Source organism: Adiantum capillus-veneris, chromosome 13, assembly GCF_014529385.1.
Source record: "Adiantum capillus-veneris isolate H3 chromosome 13, ASM1452938v2, whole genome shotgun sequence".
In the NCBI taxonomy this organism is placed as follows: domain Eukaryota; kingdom Viridiplantae; phylum Streptophyta; class Polypodiopsida; order Polypodiales; family Pteridaceae; genus Adiantum; species Adiantum capillus-veneris.
Window position 1 is genome coordinate 156,993,850 of NC_140943.1, and position 18,349 is coordinate 157,012,198.

The 18,349-nt window shown below is 45.7% G+C and overlaps 1 protein-coding gene across 1 annotated transcript in view; it reads right to left on the reverse strand.

The window, feature by feature from the left end:
• Nucleotides 1-1,594: 1,594 nt before the first annotated feature.
• The window catches only part of LOC147445150 (MUS308 and mammalian DNA polymerase-like protein), a 57,630-nt gene continuing 40,875 nt past the window's right edge, over nucleotides 1,595-18,349 (reverse strand). Inside the window, exons 12-24 of the mRNA XM_086527607.1 lie at nucleotides 5,916-6,068; nucleotides 5,583-5,819; nucleotides 5,237-5,455; nucleotides 5,018-5,135; nucleotides 4,008-4,945; nucleotides 3,723-3,920; nucleotides 3,329-3,588; nucleotides 3,041-3,257; nucleotides 2,774-2,887; nucleotides 2,346-2,698; nucleotides 2,169-2,277; nucleotides 1,854-1,997; nucleotides 1,595-1,768 (exon numbers count right to left, since the gene is read on the reverse strand). Coding sequence (XP_086383733.1) covers nucleotides 1,595-1,768; nucleotides 1,854-1,997; nucleotides 2,169-2,277; nucleotides 2,346-2,698; nucleotides 2,774-2,887; nucleotides 3,041-3,257; nucleotides 3,329-3,588; nucleotides 3,723-3,920; nucleotides 4,008-4,945; nucleotides 5,018-5,135; nucleotides 5,237-5,455; nucleotides 5,583-5,819; nucleotides 5,916-6,068 — 3,234 coding nt within the window. The remainder of the gene's footprint in view (nucleotides 1,769-1,853; nucleotides 1,998-2,168; nucleotides 2,278-2,345; nucleotides 2,699-2,773; nucleotides 2,888-3,040; nucleotides 3,258-3,328; nucleotides 3,589-3,722; nucleotides 3,921-4,007; nucleotides 4,946-5,017; nucleotides 5,136-5,236; nucleotides 5,456-5,582; nucleotides 5,820-5,915; nucleotides 6,069-18,349) is intronic.

An 18,349-nucleotide genomic window follows, 5' to 3' on the forward strand; every position in this document is an offset into this window, starting at 1 on the left:
GATCCACGTCCCTGCCAGCTGGGCACCTCTATCACCCTCTCTGTCAATGTAATCAGACACCTCATCAACGTACATACCAAATAGAGTAGGAGACAATGGGCAACCCTATTTCACCCCAATGGTGGAGTGAACTAAATCAAATATCCCCTCTGGAGTACGTACATGTCCCATCACTCATCTGTACAAAGCCATAATCCCCCAAATCAACACTATGGGCACCCCATCTCCTGCAGTCTGCGCATCAATCGTGCTCTCGGTACCATGTCAAATGCTTTGCGGAAATCCACAAAGCTACAATAAATCCATCTCCCACGTGACCTACACCCTCACCCTCTGCCCAATTACTCAACTGCTGCTCAAGAATGGATGCATACAACCGTGGCCAATGTGTGCCCAACCATAATAGTGCGGTAATTCCCACGCTCTGTAATATCACTTGCCTTGAAGATGGGCACAATAGTAGACAACCTCCAAGTCTCAGGTAACCCCTCACACATGGCACGATTGATCAACACTGCAAGAACCTCTACCAGCATATCTCTAGCATGTATAAAGTGCTCTGCTACTAGACCATCATGATCATATGCCCTGTTGGTCCTCATCCTGTCAATTGCTCTCTTTACCATCTCAGTGGTAAAGAAGGTGCTGGTAGGTGGGCATGGCTCTGTAGGATATGGAAGGGGGTCTTGTCCAGGAGCTGTATCTAACGATGTCGCGTACTGGCCCCACACATCAAGAGAAGTAATCACTCGTGGAGGGGAGTGCTCATGAAAGAATCGCCATGCATGATGCCTCTCCTGAGTCTCTACTCAAGAACAACTGATACAAGTCTCACTCCATCTGGGCCAAATAAGCTCGTTTCTTCCGTCACACAAGGCATCTGGAAGCAATCCGAGACTGTCTGAAAGTGATGACTCCTAAAAGAAGACCTCTCTAGAGTTGGGCTCTCATCTCTCTGCACTCCTCATCATACCAACTATTCTGGGGCATGCTCCCAGAATGTCACCTCCGACCCGGCTGAGTGTGTGGGTATGCCTCTGATGCTGCACCATGCAATGTCTCAGTCAGTAAAGTGGTGCACTCCTCCACTGAGAGACCAAGACTAGATGTGCATAGATGGCTATAGATCTCCTCTGTATAAACCGAGTCAGTCTTTGATGTAAATGTATAACGGGTATGTGACCTGCCTCCTGATGTCTAGGCTGTACTACATTGAAATGAAACGGACAATGTCAAAAGAGCGTGATCCACTGCTACATCCACTGGTCTGGCTCCCACTATGAAATCCTGAATACAAGGAATAAAGCTCGAATGTGCCATAATGGCTTACAGCGATTTCCTGGAGCAGTCTGTTTCACATGCTTTCCTCACAGACACGGGGCCAGTACAGTGGATTATGTTGGGCTCCCCTCTTGTGCAGCATGCACCGCACCAGACTCAACTTGCTGATTCATCGAGCACTTTCGGAATAGTCGGTGCTAAACCAAAAGCCTCAAGGTAAAGCTCTAGTCCCCTTACGGCAGTTGGAATAAATCCAAAGAGATCATACCCTATGGCAAGAACAGTTATAACAAACACTGCTTCTGTCTTGGAATTAATGTAAGTAAACGACATCATGATTCATAAGTATCAGCAAAAAGAGAACCATGATTTTGCAAACTAAGCGCACACCTTTTAGAGAGGCGGCACCTTCCATGCAAGAGCACAAAAAAGCTGCAACTTTTGGCAATGCAGACTTTTCAGTCTCGAGGACAAGCTCATCATGGATCTGAGAGAAACAAAACAAGACTAATAATCACACAAACAGCAACAATTCAAGTGCAGCCTATATCACAGTGCAAAATAATCCTTACCTGTAGGAGCAAACGAAATTTTCCTTGCAAGGGAGAGGAGCACATGGTCTTTTCATTCTGAACACAGCCTGGACTGGCTCTCCCCAAGCTTCCTACGGGGAACAGTTTGTTCATGGCAATTTTTATGAGATCTGCTGCTGAGCCCTGGATCCAACAAGCATATAAGTATTAACTTTCCTTTTAAGTCCAATTTTAACCGAGGTTTGAGTTCGAAATATGCAGGAAAGAGAGTTATCTATTGATCGCTGCACCAAGCAGTCAGAAGATGAAAATACATTAAATACAAAAACAAAAAGAAACTGCACATGAGACCACCTGGCAGATTGAGTTTACTGCTTGGCGTTCTGCTTTTGATCGTTCTGAGAGAGTGCCATACTTTATTTTGTCCAGGTAACGTCTTCTGCCTGCTAGAGTACTAATATACCTGCCAATGCTTTCCAGTAAGCTACCATGAACATTCAAATACATGTTTTAAGCTCTAAGAATGCTTACCCTTGTTCTCGACACCTGTTTACTGCTTCCTTAAGCCATTTTGCTACACCAGGAAACGCAGTCTTGAAGCGCTTATATTTCTCAGCTGCTTCTGATACACTGCATTCAAGCTGGTCTGCTAGGGCACTTATCCCCATACCATACAGTATTCCATAAACAAGTCTTTTTGTAAGATCTCTTTGCCTTTCTGTTACATTTGCCTCAGTCACCTCAGTCCATCGTGCTGTTATTAGTTTGAAAAGATCCCCAGTTGGCCTGCTTAGAAGCTCAATAAGGGCAGGATCTCCAGAAAAATGTGCCATGAGGCGTACCTCAATCTGGGAATAATCAGCAGACAACAGAATCCAGCCTTCCTGGAAAGCATTTAGAATATGGAATTGCAGCAATGAAACAACACTAATCAGAATGCAGAAGTACTAATGCTGCACCTGTGAAGGCAAGAAAAAATCACGTGCATTGATTGTGCATTCTACAGCACTTTGATCTTTCGAAGTATGTTCAGACTGCTGCATTATGGTAAACTTGAGAGGGTGCTCTACACACTGCAAGCACATGAAGGGTCCATCTCTTATTTGCTGAAGGAGAGCAGCCCTTTTATGCCCTTTCTCAAATTTACTTCTCAGCGGTATGTTTCCAACATATGAACGGACTTTTTAAATGCAAGGCGACTAAGCAATTTTATAAATGATTATCACCTGAAGATTGGGCTCCTCCATGGAAAGCCTGCCAGTTGCTGTGGACGTTTGCAGCCAACGACCTTTCACGCGATAGATGATAGATTTACTGGCCCCAGAATGACCCTCTCTAGTGATCATGGGCCTGGCTTTGAACAAAATAGAACCAAGGGTACTGTGAAGGACCTTTGCGAGAGTTCGGTGCTCCTTGATCACTTCAATAATTGGATGTTGACCTCTACAGAAAAAAATTCAATAAACAGAACATTGAAACAACACAACGCCGACAAACTTCCAACACGGTCTTACTTGAGGGCATCAAGTGCCTGCTTGTCCGTACTCGGATGTTGTTTCTTCCTATTGCATCCAGCAGGAATAGGAAGTTTAAGATGTGTGTACAGCACACTGGCAACCTCTGCAGGCACAGAAAGAGAGAAGAGCACTCCAGCAAGGTCATGGGCTCTACCCTCAAGTTCCTTAATCTTTGACTCTAGTTGTTGACGGGCTCGTTTGCACTCCTCCATATCCACTGTGATGCCAAAAGCCTCTAACTCTGCAAGTAATGGAACCTAACAAAAACAGTAAAACATCTTTACGTGGCCATTGCAAATGCAGTATACTCAACAAAGAGTTTGCATACAAGGATAAGAAGTAAAACGAGAGAACTCTCATTATGTCATTGACGATGTAACACAAATCCTACCAAAGGCATTTCTTGCTGTAGCAGTGGCTGATTCAGACCTTCAGCAACTACCAGCTTCCAAATAACCGAGTGAAGTGCACGAATTTGAGCAACACGTCGACAACAGCCATTATGAGCAACTCTTCCCATCTGGTTGATCCACCTCCCTTCTCTACTTGCCTTAGCGGCTAGATTCCCTGGAAGCCTCCTCTTTATCTCCTATCAAAGCACAAAGTCAAATTGGCTTCAGAAGTTACTCCCAACATTTCAAACCAACAAGCTACACACCAAGGGACCTGATGATACCTGTTCAAGGCTGAAACTTTGTGCACTCTCTTCATCTGGCCACAAAATCCAGGCTGCAATTTGTAAATCGACTGGACTACCTACCATACTAGCTTCAGGCAGATCAACAAACTTCTGGTTTGCAGTGACTAACTGCAAGTTTTCAGCAGCGATTTGGTCTGTCTGACCCACAGACAGTGAAGGATGATGAAATGCCAAAACTTGATCTTTCCAGTTCCATGTCACTTTCTGCACCGCATCTGCACGTAGGCTTGCAGTTAATCGTCTCCACCTCTCTTTCCCCCTTGCACATATTACGATTTCCCCATCTTTGACCTGCTCTGTGGTGCTTGTTTCACCAAGGCTAACATAATAGATCGGAGACCCCACCCAGCATACAGCTAAACCTTTTACATCATACACAGGATATCCTGTTTCTTTACCGGTCAAGTAGAAGTGCAAATCAAAAAAAAACTCCTCCTGCTTTTTCCATAAGGAATAAAACTCGTCAAAGCCCCCAAGCAAGCTATCTACATCTACAGGGCCATGATTTAAACTATCATTTCGACTCCCTAGATTTTGATTTATCAATTCCCCATGAGGCTTTGAAATTAAATCCATACATCCATGATCATCAGTGTGCAAAGAAAGCATACAAGCCTCTTCATTCAAATGAGGCTGCAGATTTTCTGCACCACCATGAACTTCTGGGAGGTCATTTTGTTCTTCGTGAGTTGTACAAATCTTTGGCCCTTCTATTTGTTCTTGAACCAAACCATTATTATCTGCCAGAGGCTTAGACAAGGCGGCCGGAACATCCACACCAAGTGCACGCAGTGCTGAGAATGCAGCAACTCTAGCTGCTTCTGCCCTTTCAAGAACTAGCTTCCTTGCCCCATTTTGTATCTTTCTTGCCATACCCATTTGTATTCGATGGCGCCCAATGTTTTTGGAACCATCTGTTGATATATCAGCTACATGTTACAATTTCTCGAAACAACAGTTTTTGACATCACAAAGTATAGACAAACCTTGAGACGCCCAGGAAGAGGAGTCAAAAAGGGCCTTTGCAAGCTCTGGCAAAGTAGCCTCAGCCACAGCCTGTGGAGTTCGCAATCCTGCCTTATACAGAGCTCGAGCTCTTGAAGCCTGTGAACATAACAAAACGTTGTTGCACTAGGTATGCTAAACTTTACACCCAAAAAAAAAAACACAAACGCACACATAGAATATGTTGTAAAAATGCGCACTTTCACATAAGGTATCTCTGCAAGTTCCACAATCTCTGCTCTGACTCCAAAGCACACTCGGCTCTGGAACTTTGAAATCAGACCCTCAAGATCATGCCAACCAAGCCTCTCACAGAAAGCAGACACCATAGAGGCAAATCTTCCAGAAATTTCCTGAAGAGCTTGAACCATACCTCTTGCTACCTTAAATGATTCGCAAACTTCCATTAATGGAACCTCCTGCAAAGTAGATTTTCCATTAGAAAGTGTAATCATTACCGACAGCTTCGCAATTAAGCTTTAGGGCTAAACTGCACACAGTTTTGAATGAAAAACCAAGCTCAAGAATAAGTTGATGCAACTGTACCTGTATAAGTTTTGCAAGCATCAAGGACACATAAAAGCGCTTGCAGACTCGAAATGTATGCTCTACCAAGGGACTCGTCGGACTGGTTCTTCCACCTTTACGCATCACAGGTGAGAGGAAGGCACGCTTCCTTCTAGGGCTTTTCCCTGTTGACTGACTCCGAGCCTCAACAATGGGAGCCCCATGTGCCATGCGCATTAAGAAAGGTTCCATTACACCAACCCTATTTCCAACTGCCTAAAGAAAGTAAATAAAATAAGTGTGCCTGAGGACTTATATTCTTAACCAAGACCATTAATGAATTAGTAAAGACAAGAAATGAATTCCACTCACTTGGTCCATTTGAGAAAGCTCCACAAACTTTTTGTAATACAGACTCCAGTCAGGTTCGAGCTCAACGTAGATAGGTGTGACTTGATATAAGAGATGAAGGTCTGAAGCAAGAACAAAACCTTCTCGAGCTTTGGCAAGATCTTCAAAAACTATCTACAGCAGTGTTGAAAAAATCAGAGACAGAAAATGTCGACATGGAAGAAACAGTGATGATGATAAAGAAAGCAACAAAGAGAGATGTGAAGGGCTACAAGTCAACAAACATGTCCTCTCTGCACAATACTCTTCACCAGTGCATGACTGTTCATCAAATTGTCCTATCTCTACACAAATGGTTGCAAATGCCACATACATCAACAAGGCACAATTGTGGAGAAGAGAGATCACTGAGGTAGAAAGAGATCAGGGAAGAGAGAAAGAGAGAGAGATTTTGGAAAGGCTCTCCGTGCTGATAACAAGTTGCTCATCCAAGTGACCAAGGGTGGTCCGACATAGATCTGACATGCCCAATCGATAGACTCAAGGTCCACACAATTGCGACTGCGACTGCCAACTGCTCCTGCACACGAGGGCACTGACACGGTCTCCACATGGGTACCATCTCAAACATGCTCTGAGAGCATAGATCTAGTGCACCTCCTCTTGGCTAGATCTAGATCTGGATCTGGATCTTAGATGAGAAACCCTGCCACTGCATGATCACAAGGCTTGTGTAAGGCCGCCCTGAGGAAATGTTGCACCGTAGAGACGTTCTGAGAGATTTGCATCTGCTGCCCAAAAAAAATGTTGGGGCTAATCTGCTCAGCGAAAACGCTGAGCTGATCTAAAGTAAAAACGTTGGCTGGTCTGCAACAAAACGTTGGCTGCCCTGCATCTGCTTCAAGCCCCCCTAAGGTACCCAAGGGAGGGTGCCCCCCCTCTGGGCTCTACTGCAGTGCTTTGAAGAGGTACCCCCCCCCCCCCATTTATATATAGGCCCAAAAGCTGGCTGCCCGACCCAGTCCTCCAACCCCCACAATCCTGAAAAAGGGGAAAAAATATGAGGAGCTCAGGAAAGGGCATTGGATACCCATAAGGCTCAAGGGAAAACTCCACCCAGCCTACAAGAGCACAGATGGCCATGGAACCAAGCCAACACCCGAGCTAAACATGGCTAGACACAACCCGCCATGAGAAAACAACCTCACACTGGCCGGGCACAGCCAAAAAACAACCCTCACTCCCTAACACCTCTCCCTAGGAGAAACTTGTCAGAGTGTGCAGCAGAAGGTGAGAGAGAGAAAGAGACAATGGCACGAGAGAGAGAGAGAGAGAGAGAGAGAGGAGACATGACAGGAGATAGATGGTGGAAAGGTTGGTAGCCCAATAACTCCAGATGGCTACATGGTGTGAGACAAGACAATGAGAAAGAGGGTGCCCGCCCTCCTATATATAGGAGAATAGGGGCTGGTCGGGCAATAATCCTCAATATAGCCCAATGACCTAAAAATATGACTCTCCAATATAAATGGGGGAATAAGTGACCAAAACAGGTCTAAAGTGGGAAATGTGCTGAACAACCCTAAGTGTGTCTAAGATCCTTGTCCAGCAGGTGTACGGGTGGCCAACCCACAACCAAGGGCCAGTGCACGTGATGTGTGTGAAGCCTGTAGACAGTGTGCGAAGCATCTGGAGATGAAGAATCTATAATCAAGGGTTGAAGTTGTCTTTGCATGGCCATCTCTATAGACTAATTTGGTAAAATGCATTTAATTTTACTGAATTGACACAATGGTAGACCATTTTTTTTTAACAGACTCAAAACTTTTTTGGAAAAACCCTCAATAGGGTAATGAGCCTATCACACTTCTATGTTGCTCACATAAAGACCAACAACATTTACTACTCGCCCAAGTTTAGTAAATTACAATTTCAGGCAAAAAAGACTCTTTTTAAAAAATTTAAAATTTTCATCCTTTTTTTTTTTTTGCAAAACTCACAATTGTGAGTGATTGTATAATAATGACACCAAAAGATATACAAATCTGCCTCAAGATCATGCCAAGCCTTGAGGGGCAGATGGTTACAACACCCTCCCTCAACAACAGATGCGGAGAAGCTGTCGAGGAGAATGCAACACGCCTGGCAAATCTGGAGAAGACGTAAATCCCAGGAGAAAAAAAGTATAAGGAGTGCTGGCCAAACAACACGACAATCCGTACAGCACCAATGTGATGATGACCAAGGGTGAGGAACCTCCGATCAAGTCGCACAAGGAAGCTGATGGAGTGGCAAGCTACGGAATAAGTCGTTGAAGAGGATTTATATGAGGAAGGAACCTAAGATGAACGTCCAATAGCCCATCGGTGATGATCACCACTAAGATGAAGGAACCCAGTGTAGCAGCAGGAGACAAGACATGGGGACCCCCCCCCCTAAAGAGGAACACTCTGACCACGAGGAGAGGAAATTGCCGAGGTGGAAAACCGGTAGCATATCCAAGTCAAAGAAGCTCGAGCAGAAGAGGGAGAAAGAGCAGGAAGAAGAGGCTCAATAGGGAAGGCATCGTCCACCATAGTAGACAAGATGACAAGATAAGCAATCCATCCATGTAGAGACCGTAGTATCTGCAATCTTCCAGGAGAAGAGTCGTCTTGAGGGTATATATAAGCTGCAATAAGATCTGTCGTTCCATGGCAGACACACAATATCGAACAAAAGAGTCAGAGGAGATCCTGGGAAAAGTCAACTTGTGGGAGCACATCCACCACCGGGTCTAGACAAAAAATCCAAGTGAAGACACACAACATAGGAGCACTCCCCCCCCCCCCCCCCCCCGGAAAGTAATGGAATGTGGTGAGGTAAAGGACGGCTAAGAGGATGCATCGGGAAGAATGACTGGTGTTGTAGAAGTCATAGCCTCGGAGTAGACCTGCAAAGCAAGGAACATCCATGAGGTCTTCACCGTGTAAGTAGTGCATAGGTACATCCAAACTGCAAGTGGAGGAGCCACAGGACCAAGCAGAAGCAAGGAAGAGGCTCTACCAAGTAGAGGCAAGCCAAAAGAGCCACCACGGAGCAGTGTGTCGGAAGAGACGATGCAGGCTTCCAGATGTTGAAGGATACTCACATATAGGAGAACATGTCCAAAAGAAGTGTCTGACGTGCCAAGAGGCATGGGTCTATCGTACAGAGAACCAATGAAGGAGGTGGATAGGGCAATCCCAAAAAGAGAGATAACAGTCAAGAGAGAGGGAGAGAGGGTTACTGAGGCAGAAGTAGCGGTGGAAAACACAAGCCACGTCCACATAAGTACCTATACCAATCTAATCCCCTGCATCTTCCCGAGGGCAAGAGAGCCTCAAGAAGGGAAGATCCGCAATGTCGAGGGAGATCCGTCCGTTCTGCCAGAACCTATATCTGAGTCCACGTCTCAATGTCGAAGAAGGAGCAAAGCTGAAATGCGATCGGAAAACACGCCGTGTAAGCGCCACACCGGTGCGGGTAGGGGGTAAAGACCTGTGAATCAAAAGGGAATCCGAGAAGTCACTGACAAGGCCAAGGTAAGGTGCTGTCCATGCCAAAAAACGCAGCAAAAGAGGCTGAAAAACGCTGCTGTAAACAGAATATTCAGCATTGCTCGATGTCAAAAGGCACCGGATGCCGGAGCTTGGGGCAAGAGGACGGGAGGGGCACCAAAAAACCAGCTGAAAATCAACAAAACAGTCCCAAATCTGAATGTAGAAGGTCCAACAGTTGGTACGGGCAGCAATGGAAGAAGCTTCTCGTGGCCGAGGAGATGTAGATCCGGCAGGGAAGAGGAGCATCCAGTCGCTGATGGGTACAAAAACTGAAAACGCAAGGTGTGTAGATCTCCCTTGTGCAAAACGTTGGGCAGCAAGCAAAAAATGCAAGCCTGTAGGTGCCCAAAAAACGCAAGGCAAAGAAGATCGATCCCTCTGTTGCAAAATGCAATGCCAGCAAAAATGCTAGGTTGCTGAAAACCGCAAGCAGAATAGAGGGTGGAGGAGAAAGTGCTATGAAGAGGAGAAGGATGGCGATGGAGAGAGAGTCGAAAAAACGCCAACAGTCACAAAAACGCAGCCCTTGCTGAAAAACGCAGGTAGGCTGAAAACGTTGGTGGCATGAAGGATTTCTTCGCGATGAAACTCTCCGAAATGGCCTCCTTGGTGATGCGATGGCAAATCTAGCACCCTTGTGTCTGATACCATGTCAGAGTGTGTAACGGAAGGTGAGAGAGAGAAAGAGACAATGGCACGAGAGAGAGAGAGAGAGAGAGAGAGAGAGAGAGAGAGAGAGAGAGAGAGAGAAGAGACATGATAGGAGACAGATGGTGGAAAGGCTGGCAACCCAATAACTCCAGATGGCTACATGGCTGAGACAAGACAATGAGAAAGAGTGTACCTCCCCTCCTATATATAGGAGAATAGGGGCTGGTCGGGCAATAATCCTCAATATAGACCAATGACCTAAAAATATGACCCTCCAATATAAATGGGGCAATATGTGACCAAAACAGGTCTAAAGTGGAAAATGTGATGAACAACCCTAAGTGTGCTTGAGATCCTTATCCAGCAGGTGTACGGGTGGCCAACCCACAACCAAGGGCCAGTGCACGTGATGTGTGTGAAGCCTGTAGACAGTGTGCGAAGCATCTAGAGATGAAGAATCTAACAAAATTGGGACCGACAGGACAAATCCAGAGAGATGCCTGAATTCTAACACCCCCTCTTAGCTCCTGGAAAGAAAGTCAGACCAGGAAGCTGGAGTAAGCAATCTGACACTGTAAAGAGAGGGTTTCATGGAGAAGGATATCTGCTACAGAACTCCGAGGTTGAACAATACACGGCTGTAGTATCATCCAACAATGTTGTCTACTGAAAATAAATCAAGCTCTAACAAGAATCTCCTCAAGGTAACCGACTCACAAGTCGCACAACCAGCATCTGCACAAGGTACTGCTGCTGACCACCCCAAAGAGAATGCATCAGAATTGAGGATAAAGGCATAAACTATTTGTATCCAGATCATTTCCCGCCTCTAAAGTGCTCCACCCTCGAGGAAAGAGTCGGAAACCTACACCTCTGGTCATATACCACATGCCACAATCTCCAAGCTGCTACAGGGAGTCCAAAGAATGGGACAACCAAAGCTACTGAAAATCAATTGTCCGATGACGAAGAACCAAAGAACTGCACCAAAAAACTATATACAATGATGAACTGCAAACTGTATCGCAAGGAACTTCATCAAAATTGAGAGTGAAACTACTATTGATCTTCCTCTGTCTGAAACACACCCGGAGAGAATATCGCCCCACTCTCAAAGTGAATCGGGAACAAACATCCAACAGAAAGGAACACACATCAATATTGAGACTGTAACTAATACGGCAAGACCAAGAGACCCTGCACCCAGGCTCTGCAAGAGAAGAGTGAGGTGCTATAGAAAGCCACCAAATAGATTGTCAATCTTGTTGTTGCACATGGACCACTCGTACTAAAACTTGAAAGGAACTAATCCGCGGAAACTAATTCCCAAGCTTGCTCCACATCCCCCTCTGAAGGGAGAACATCCTAAACATGGATAACTACCAAAACTCTCCAACAGTCTCTACCTGTGTAAATGGATTACCCGACGTAGGTGAATCCGAAGAAAACTATACCTATGGAATCTAGAACCATAACTGGAAGAACCAAGAAGAAACATCTCCCGAGCTCCAAAGAATGCCATGGCTAATTGTAACCGGTTCCTAGTCTGACGAGAGACACTATCCACCTGTACGAAATAACATGCTAGTCTAAGGATAAGGGAAGTGGGTGTGTCTTGAATGGTACAGTCTCCAAGAATCAATCTGGAAGACAAGGCATAGGACTACTCCTTAGAGGCCCTCGGAAGAGCAACCGCCACACCCCAAATCCGAGAGACGAAGAAATCACCGAAATGACTCAAGAAAAACATCCAAGAAGTACTAATTGCACTGCGGACTAAAGCACACCATCCAAAGCCCCAAGAAATGGGCAAGGAAACCAAGGACTAGAAGACATCATGCATGGTACTCCGTTGATTGGAGCACCAGAAGTCGACTGAAGATATTAACCTAGAAGACCCCTTTGACAGAGAAGAATCCTCAAAAGTACGCTCTGAGGTAACAATTGACTCAACCCCACATCGGAACAGAGCAAACACTGTCACTGAAAGTTCCAAAGCTAAAGCTGAGAGCTCCCCCCAAGATAGGAAGCCCCCTTCCCGCTCAATCCTAGGAAAAGACAATAAGTACCACCAAAAAGAAACCTCAGACAACTTGAAGTAAAACTGCATTCCTCTATAACTAAATAGCAAAACCTGAATCTCAAGGAACTCGAGACTCAAAGAGAATCACACCATCGGTAAACTCGAACTGCTAAGAATAGGAAGACCCAAAGGTCATCATGTCACAAAGTGATGACGTGGCACACCCGTCTAGCAGAGAAATGGCCAAGTGGACAAGAGAGACTCAACCAATCAACTTAAAGAACTTAAGAGCACCAGTCGAGGAGCCTAACCCTAAAAATCCCAAAGCTTGCACGCTACAGCTGATTTTCGTAAAACGCGCTTACATGCTGACGTGGCAAGCAATACGAAGGATGAAGTGTAGGATAGCACGGATTTTCTGCATTTACGCTGATGTTGCCACGTGGCAGGCTGTACAGATTTTCGCAAATTACACTAGCTGACTTGGCAACTTTCAACGCTAGCTTTTGGAAGCAGATGCTTTTGGAGTTTAGTGCTTTTGGGTGAAGATCTTTTGGGGCTTTACTTATAGGCATCCCTTGTACTATTTATAAGCGCCCCTGGGGCCTCACTCTGAAGAGCATCTAGATGCAAAGTTGGAGAGCAAAGGACCCTTGGGAGTGGTACTGTGGCGACTCGTAATAATAAAGAAATACCGGAAGGGGAGCCAGTCTTTGGGGCCAGCGCATTTGCGCATGGAACTCCGTTGTGTCGTGTCGCCTCTCTCTCTCTCTCTCTCTCTCTCTCTCTCTCTCTCTCTCTCTCTCTCTCTCTCTCTCTCTCTCTCTCTCTCTCTCTCTCTCGTCATGTTCACTGATTTAATTTCCAGTTCCGAATCCCAGTTCCGTGTTTCAGACGTGAGTATCTGAAACAGGAAATGGCATTTCATGCATGTTGTCGTTCCCTGTTCCCCATTCCGATTTGCCGTTCCGGGTAACTATGGTTTTTGCTCATGTGTTGCTATTGATTTCTCGCTTGGAGTATCCTAGCCGATAACATGTCACCTAAGGATTGTGTTTGCCAAAGAAGCCATCCATGATCCGGGTCCAAAAGAAGAACCTAGCTACTCAAGGGAACTCCTTGAAATCAAACCAAATGTCTGCCACTCCTCTGCATCTGCCAAGATCAAACCTATAGGTACAATCCAATACGATATGCCAAACCGCATACAGACTCGAAAGAGCACATATGCAACCACTGTTGTAACTTGCTTCCTTAGAATCTTCAACATAATTGTCTTTTCCACTTGTGCTAAATTGAATATACCCACAACTGAACTGTGAAATCAATATCCTATACACAACATGACACCAATACTCAAGAGAAGAGTAAAGAAACCGGCTCTGGGAACGAGCCCATGAAGAATGCAAGGCTGATTTGTAACATGCCAAAAAGTTGGGTTTCAAAACTGCAAGGGAAGAACTTGCTATACTTGCCGGCCGTGGCCAGATCGGCACACGAAGGAATGCCCCCAAGGTTGGAGTTCTCTAAAGGGAAGAAGCATCCAAATGTTGCTGACTACGGGAGTAGGAACTAGATGTCCCCACTAACTATCGGCACTACATGCAAACCTGTCATCCAAAGGATCTCGACAAATCTGTTGTCGAAAATCAAGAAACTGCTCACAAAAGGTTGCAAACTTGTCCCATAATTGGTGCTCACAAGCTCACAAGAGATCATAAACTTGTCCTACAATTGGTACTAACAAGCTCACAGGGCAAAGGAATGACCAAATCTGTAGGGCCACACTACCACCGGGAAAGGAGAGAACATGGAGAAAGGAGAAGTCCACACTCCATCAAAACCTCCTCGAACTGTTGTCATTGTCAGCTAAGCATCTGGCACCACATGCTCCACCTTTAAACCTCATCGAAGGAAGTCGGATGATCAAATAAGAAGTGGTTCAAGAAATAAAAGTATCCCCCTCTACCTGTCAACAACATAGGCACAAGAACATGCACTTGAACTCCTACATACCGGATGACCAAGAGTCAACTGAAGTCAGAATTGTAACTTCCATCCTTAGATGGACAATAAAAATTTGGGAGCATCCTATCCTTCAAGAAAGAAAGAGATCCCCCTCTGTCATCCATAATCCACAATCTCGTACAAAAGTGCAACCAAATCATCAACTTGCTACCCATCAGATAGGTAGCTCCGTCGACAATTCCAAGAAAGACGTGCATTTGAAAAAGGCACAACAAATCTACCAATCCATCTCCTTGAAGAAACACAGCCATAGAAACCTGCTCCAAAAGTGTTAGAGAAGACCATACTATTGACCAAACACTTCTCTCTGAAGAAGTAGGAAATGAATAGCTTCCCCTCTAGATCCAACAGCTGCATATGTGCTCCCCTTGCAGGAAGGCACGCTAACATGACTCCATCTGGGAAAATTAAAGCAATCCAGCACTGCTACACAGCTTGCAACCTCCATCCGGTTCCCCTCCGTAAAGAGAGGTCGGGATAAACCAGGGTAAAGACGGGGGAGTCGTAGATGAGGGTCCATAGCGGCGGCTAGCCTCCACATACCCAAATCTGCCCCATACTAGAGAAAACCAGGAAAAAACAACAAGCTTATTCTCTCTCAATCAAGGTTAAAACGGCACAGGATCTCTGGAAAATCCGAGCATCCAAGCTGGTCGTGATACCTAGGGCTCAAGCCTCAGATACCATGTCAAAGGTGGCAACGGAAGATGCAATGAAGACGCTCATAATCCGGAGGACACCTCCACTCCGAACTAGAACACCTGCAATGCCACATACATGAACAAGGCACAACTATGGAAAAGAGAGATCACTGAGCTAGAAAGAGATAGAACATCTGAGAAGAGAAATGAAATGAAATGAAATGTTATATTAACGTCTTCAAAAAGGCCAGAATGACCTATGAGACCAAACTGATACAAAAGTGGTGAATCTGTTACAAAGTCTGGGTACCTTAGTACTACAGTACTAAGTGTGAAAAGTGTGTGAGTGTGAAAATAAATGTGAAAAACTAAATACAAAGTATTAAATAAACTTCTTAGGAGCATTCTGGGTGTCTGGTTAGAATGCTTCTAATCCTTTGTTGTAGTCTCCTCCGGTGAAGTGTGCTTCTGCATCTCGGTCGTGGTCGTCTCGATTTCCTAAGCTCGATAGCCCTGTCAATGAGGGTGCCTTTGGTATGGATGTGGGTACTCCTTTGTGCTGGCTGCTGGTCTCTTGCTTCTCCTTCCCCTCCTGCTTCTCTCGATCCGAAGAAATCTGTGATCTGCCTCTGAGGCTGTAGTGCTCTTTGTCTTCTCATTAGATTATCCCTATGCCGATGTATTTCCAGTAGGTACAAGCCTAAGCATCTTTGATCTTGGTATTGCATGTGTCACCAGCGTGTGACTACTATCTATCCTTTTTGTTGATTTCTTTCTTATTATCTATTTACTTTCACTTTTTGGAAACACCCCTCGGGAAATCTAACTGCCCTGCATTGCATAGCTAGTGTGGAACTGTCCAGAGGGAGTCCAGGCCTGAGGGCAAGAGAGCACTAAGGTTGGACAAGGACTATGGTTAGCCAAGTGGGGTCATTGACTAGCCAAAGTGGAATCCTTTGCTACAGAGGCTACATTTCAGTTTTGGATGTGGCCGCAGTGTACAAAGAGGGTCGGATGACCTAGAAAGATACAATGGCAGCATCTCCTAAAATTTAGGGAACTGCTATTTTGGGACCTGAAAATGTCTTCGCGTCATTACGTGCAGTTTGACATGGGGATCATTTTGTTACTCTGTGGCCAAGTCAACAGAGGCTGCAGGTGAGATATTTTTAGACCCGAGGGTCTAAAGCGGGAAAATGCACAAATGAGTGACACTTGGCACTTTGAGGCCAGTTTACTACTTATAGAGAAGGCAAAAACGTGATTTATAGTTGGGAGGCTCATTTTGCAAGTCTCTGTCACAGGTTAAGAGCTATGGAGTGCTTGCTTTCCCTCTTATGCACAGTGCGGTGCCAGGAGTGATGCCCTGCACGCTACGCACTGCCCTCTCTCTCCCCTTTGGCAGTATGTTATGCCCCTCTAGTGGGCTTTTCATTTGACCAATGTACAGTTGTGTGGGTTCATGCGCGATTGCCGAGGCAAGAGCCTCTTGCACAGGTACTGGATTAGCTAGCGGCTAATCCCCCCGCAGGTACAGGTGAATTCGGAGAGGTTTCACGCCAGAAATCTCGTCCAATTCAAAGGGCAAGTAGCCCTACAGGTGCGGGAGCTCGAGGACTTGCTAGGGATGCGACCGGCACGCGAAACGGAGCCCGAAACAGTGAATTACAGCCTGCTGTGTATTTTTGCAGGTTTAGGGTTTTGGCCCTAAACGGACCCTAATACCCCCAGGAGGTTCGGGGACGCAAGGGGACCGCTGTACAGGCAATCTGGCGCATTTTCAGGGCTGAAAACAGAGAATTCAGCGTGCTGCAGATTCTCGCCAGGTTTTGCAAAGTGCCTGTATGCGTCGGGAAAGTTAGTCAATGCGTGGGAATACTGACCGTGAAGGGTTCTAGTACAGTTATGCTGCCAAAATCGGGCTGGAACAGTGGAAATTCAGCCGAGTTTGTGCGGGGCAGCTTGTAGGAACCACAGCGATTATTCCCTCTTTTGAACAATAAAGAAATACCGAAAGGGGCGCCTAAGTTAGGGGCCAATCTGGTGTCTGTCTACTCATACAGGTGCAATCTAGCAGCCTGTATCCCTCTCCCCTTTGATGTGTCTTGAAAGTACAGGTAAAATAGACGACTAATAATGGGTGAAAGCTAAATCAAGGTTTAAAGTAAAGTCTACCGCCCTTTTTGGATTGAACAGGCCGGTTTCATGGTTCCATCGACGGGATTAAATCACTTTTTCCCATAGAAGTGAGCCTTGGTCAGTTTTGGACTTGAAGACACAGGGGATCATAGACGAGACACAGGGAATTGTAATTATGGCTGACAGACCAGATGATGTGACTGAAGAGGTTTCGTCTTCACAGGGTCAACAGACACATGAAGTAGGTGAGTCCTCAAGACCACCACAGACTGATGACGATATATTCAGGACCCAGTTGGCTACTGTTGTGGCTATGTTCACACAAGTAATGCAGAATCCGAGGTTTTTAGCCTTTCTGCAACCTCCTGTTCCGTCTCAGCAAGTTGGGTCACTGGATCATATTCAAAAGCCTGTTAAGGCTCGAGCACAGGTGATTCATACCGCACAGTCAATGGAAACACCTATACACTTGACGGAGAACATGCAGTCTCCACAACCTATGCCTAAGGTGCAAGAACAGGTGGCTGAGATGCCAGTTTTTCAAGCTGTACCAGTTCAGCCCGCCACCTTTCAGCAGCCTATAGATGGTTCTAATGGGCAGGGAAGCAACCTACAGGCTATGCAACAGGTCTTCCCACCACCTTCAGTACACCCTGGCTATTTTGGAGGTGGATCCGTATTCCAAAGCATGGCTGGTCATGCACCTGGAAATCAGTTTTATACGCCAGGAACAGTGTTTGCGGGTGCTCAAACGATGATGCCTAACCCCATGTACAGTGTCATGGGTATGCAACCAGGGTTTCAAAGCACTCAGGGACAATTTGGGATGCCACAAGCAAATTTTGGTATGGCTGGAATTACAAATCAGCAGCCAAATATGGCATTTCCAGGTCAAGTTAATAGCGGCCAAGGAACACAGATGAACCTTAATAGTGTTCCCATGTTTCAGTCACTTCCATATGACAATTTAACGCCGCTGGAGAGGCCAACTCCGTACAAAGAAGGTGGCAAAGGTGTGTCATTCACGACCTTTACAGGGTTTGATGACAGGAAGAAGGCTCTTTCATTCCTCCAGCAGTTTGACAAGGCCTATGCAGGGGGAAACTTTACAGAGGCTTCAAAGGTCCGCAAGGCAGCCACTTTCTTGACAGGGAATGCGGGACAATGGTGGACAACTTTATTGCTTCAAGGGCAAGCTCCGTCCACATGGATTTACTTCAAGCAGATTTTTGCAGCAGCATGGTTATCTGATGATTTCGAAGCAGATGTCATGACAGAATGGCACCAGCTAAATGCTGCCACTTGCAGAAATCTGGATGATTACAATCGGAAGTTTTGGAAAGCTCTACTTCCAGTAACTTCCTATAGGTTTGTGCCATTGACAGAACAGAT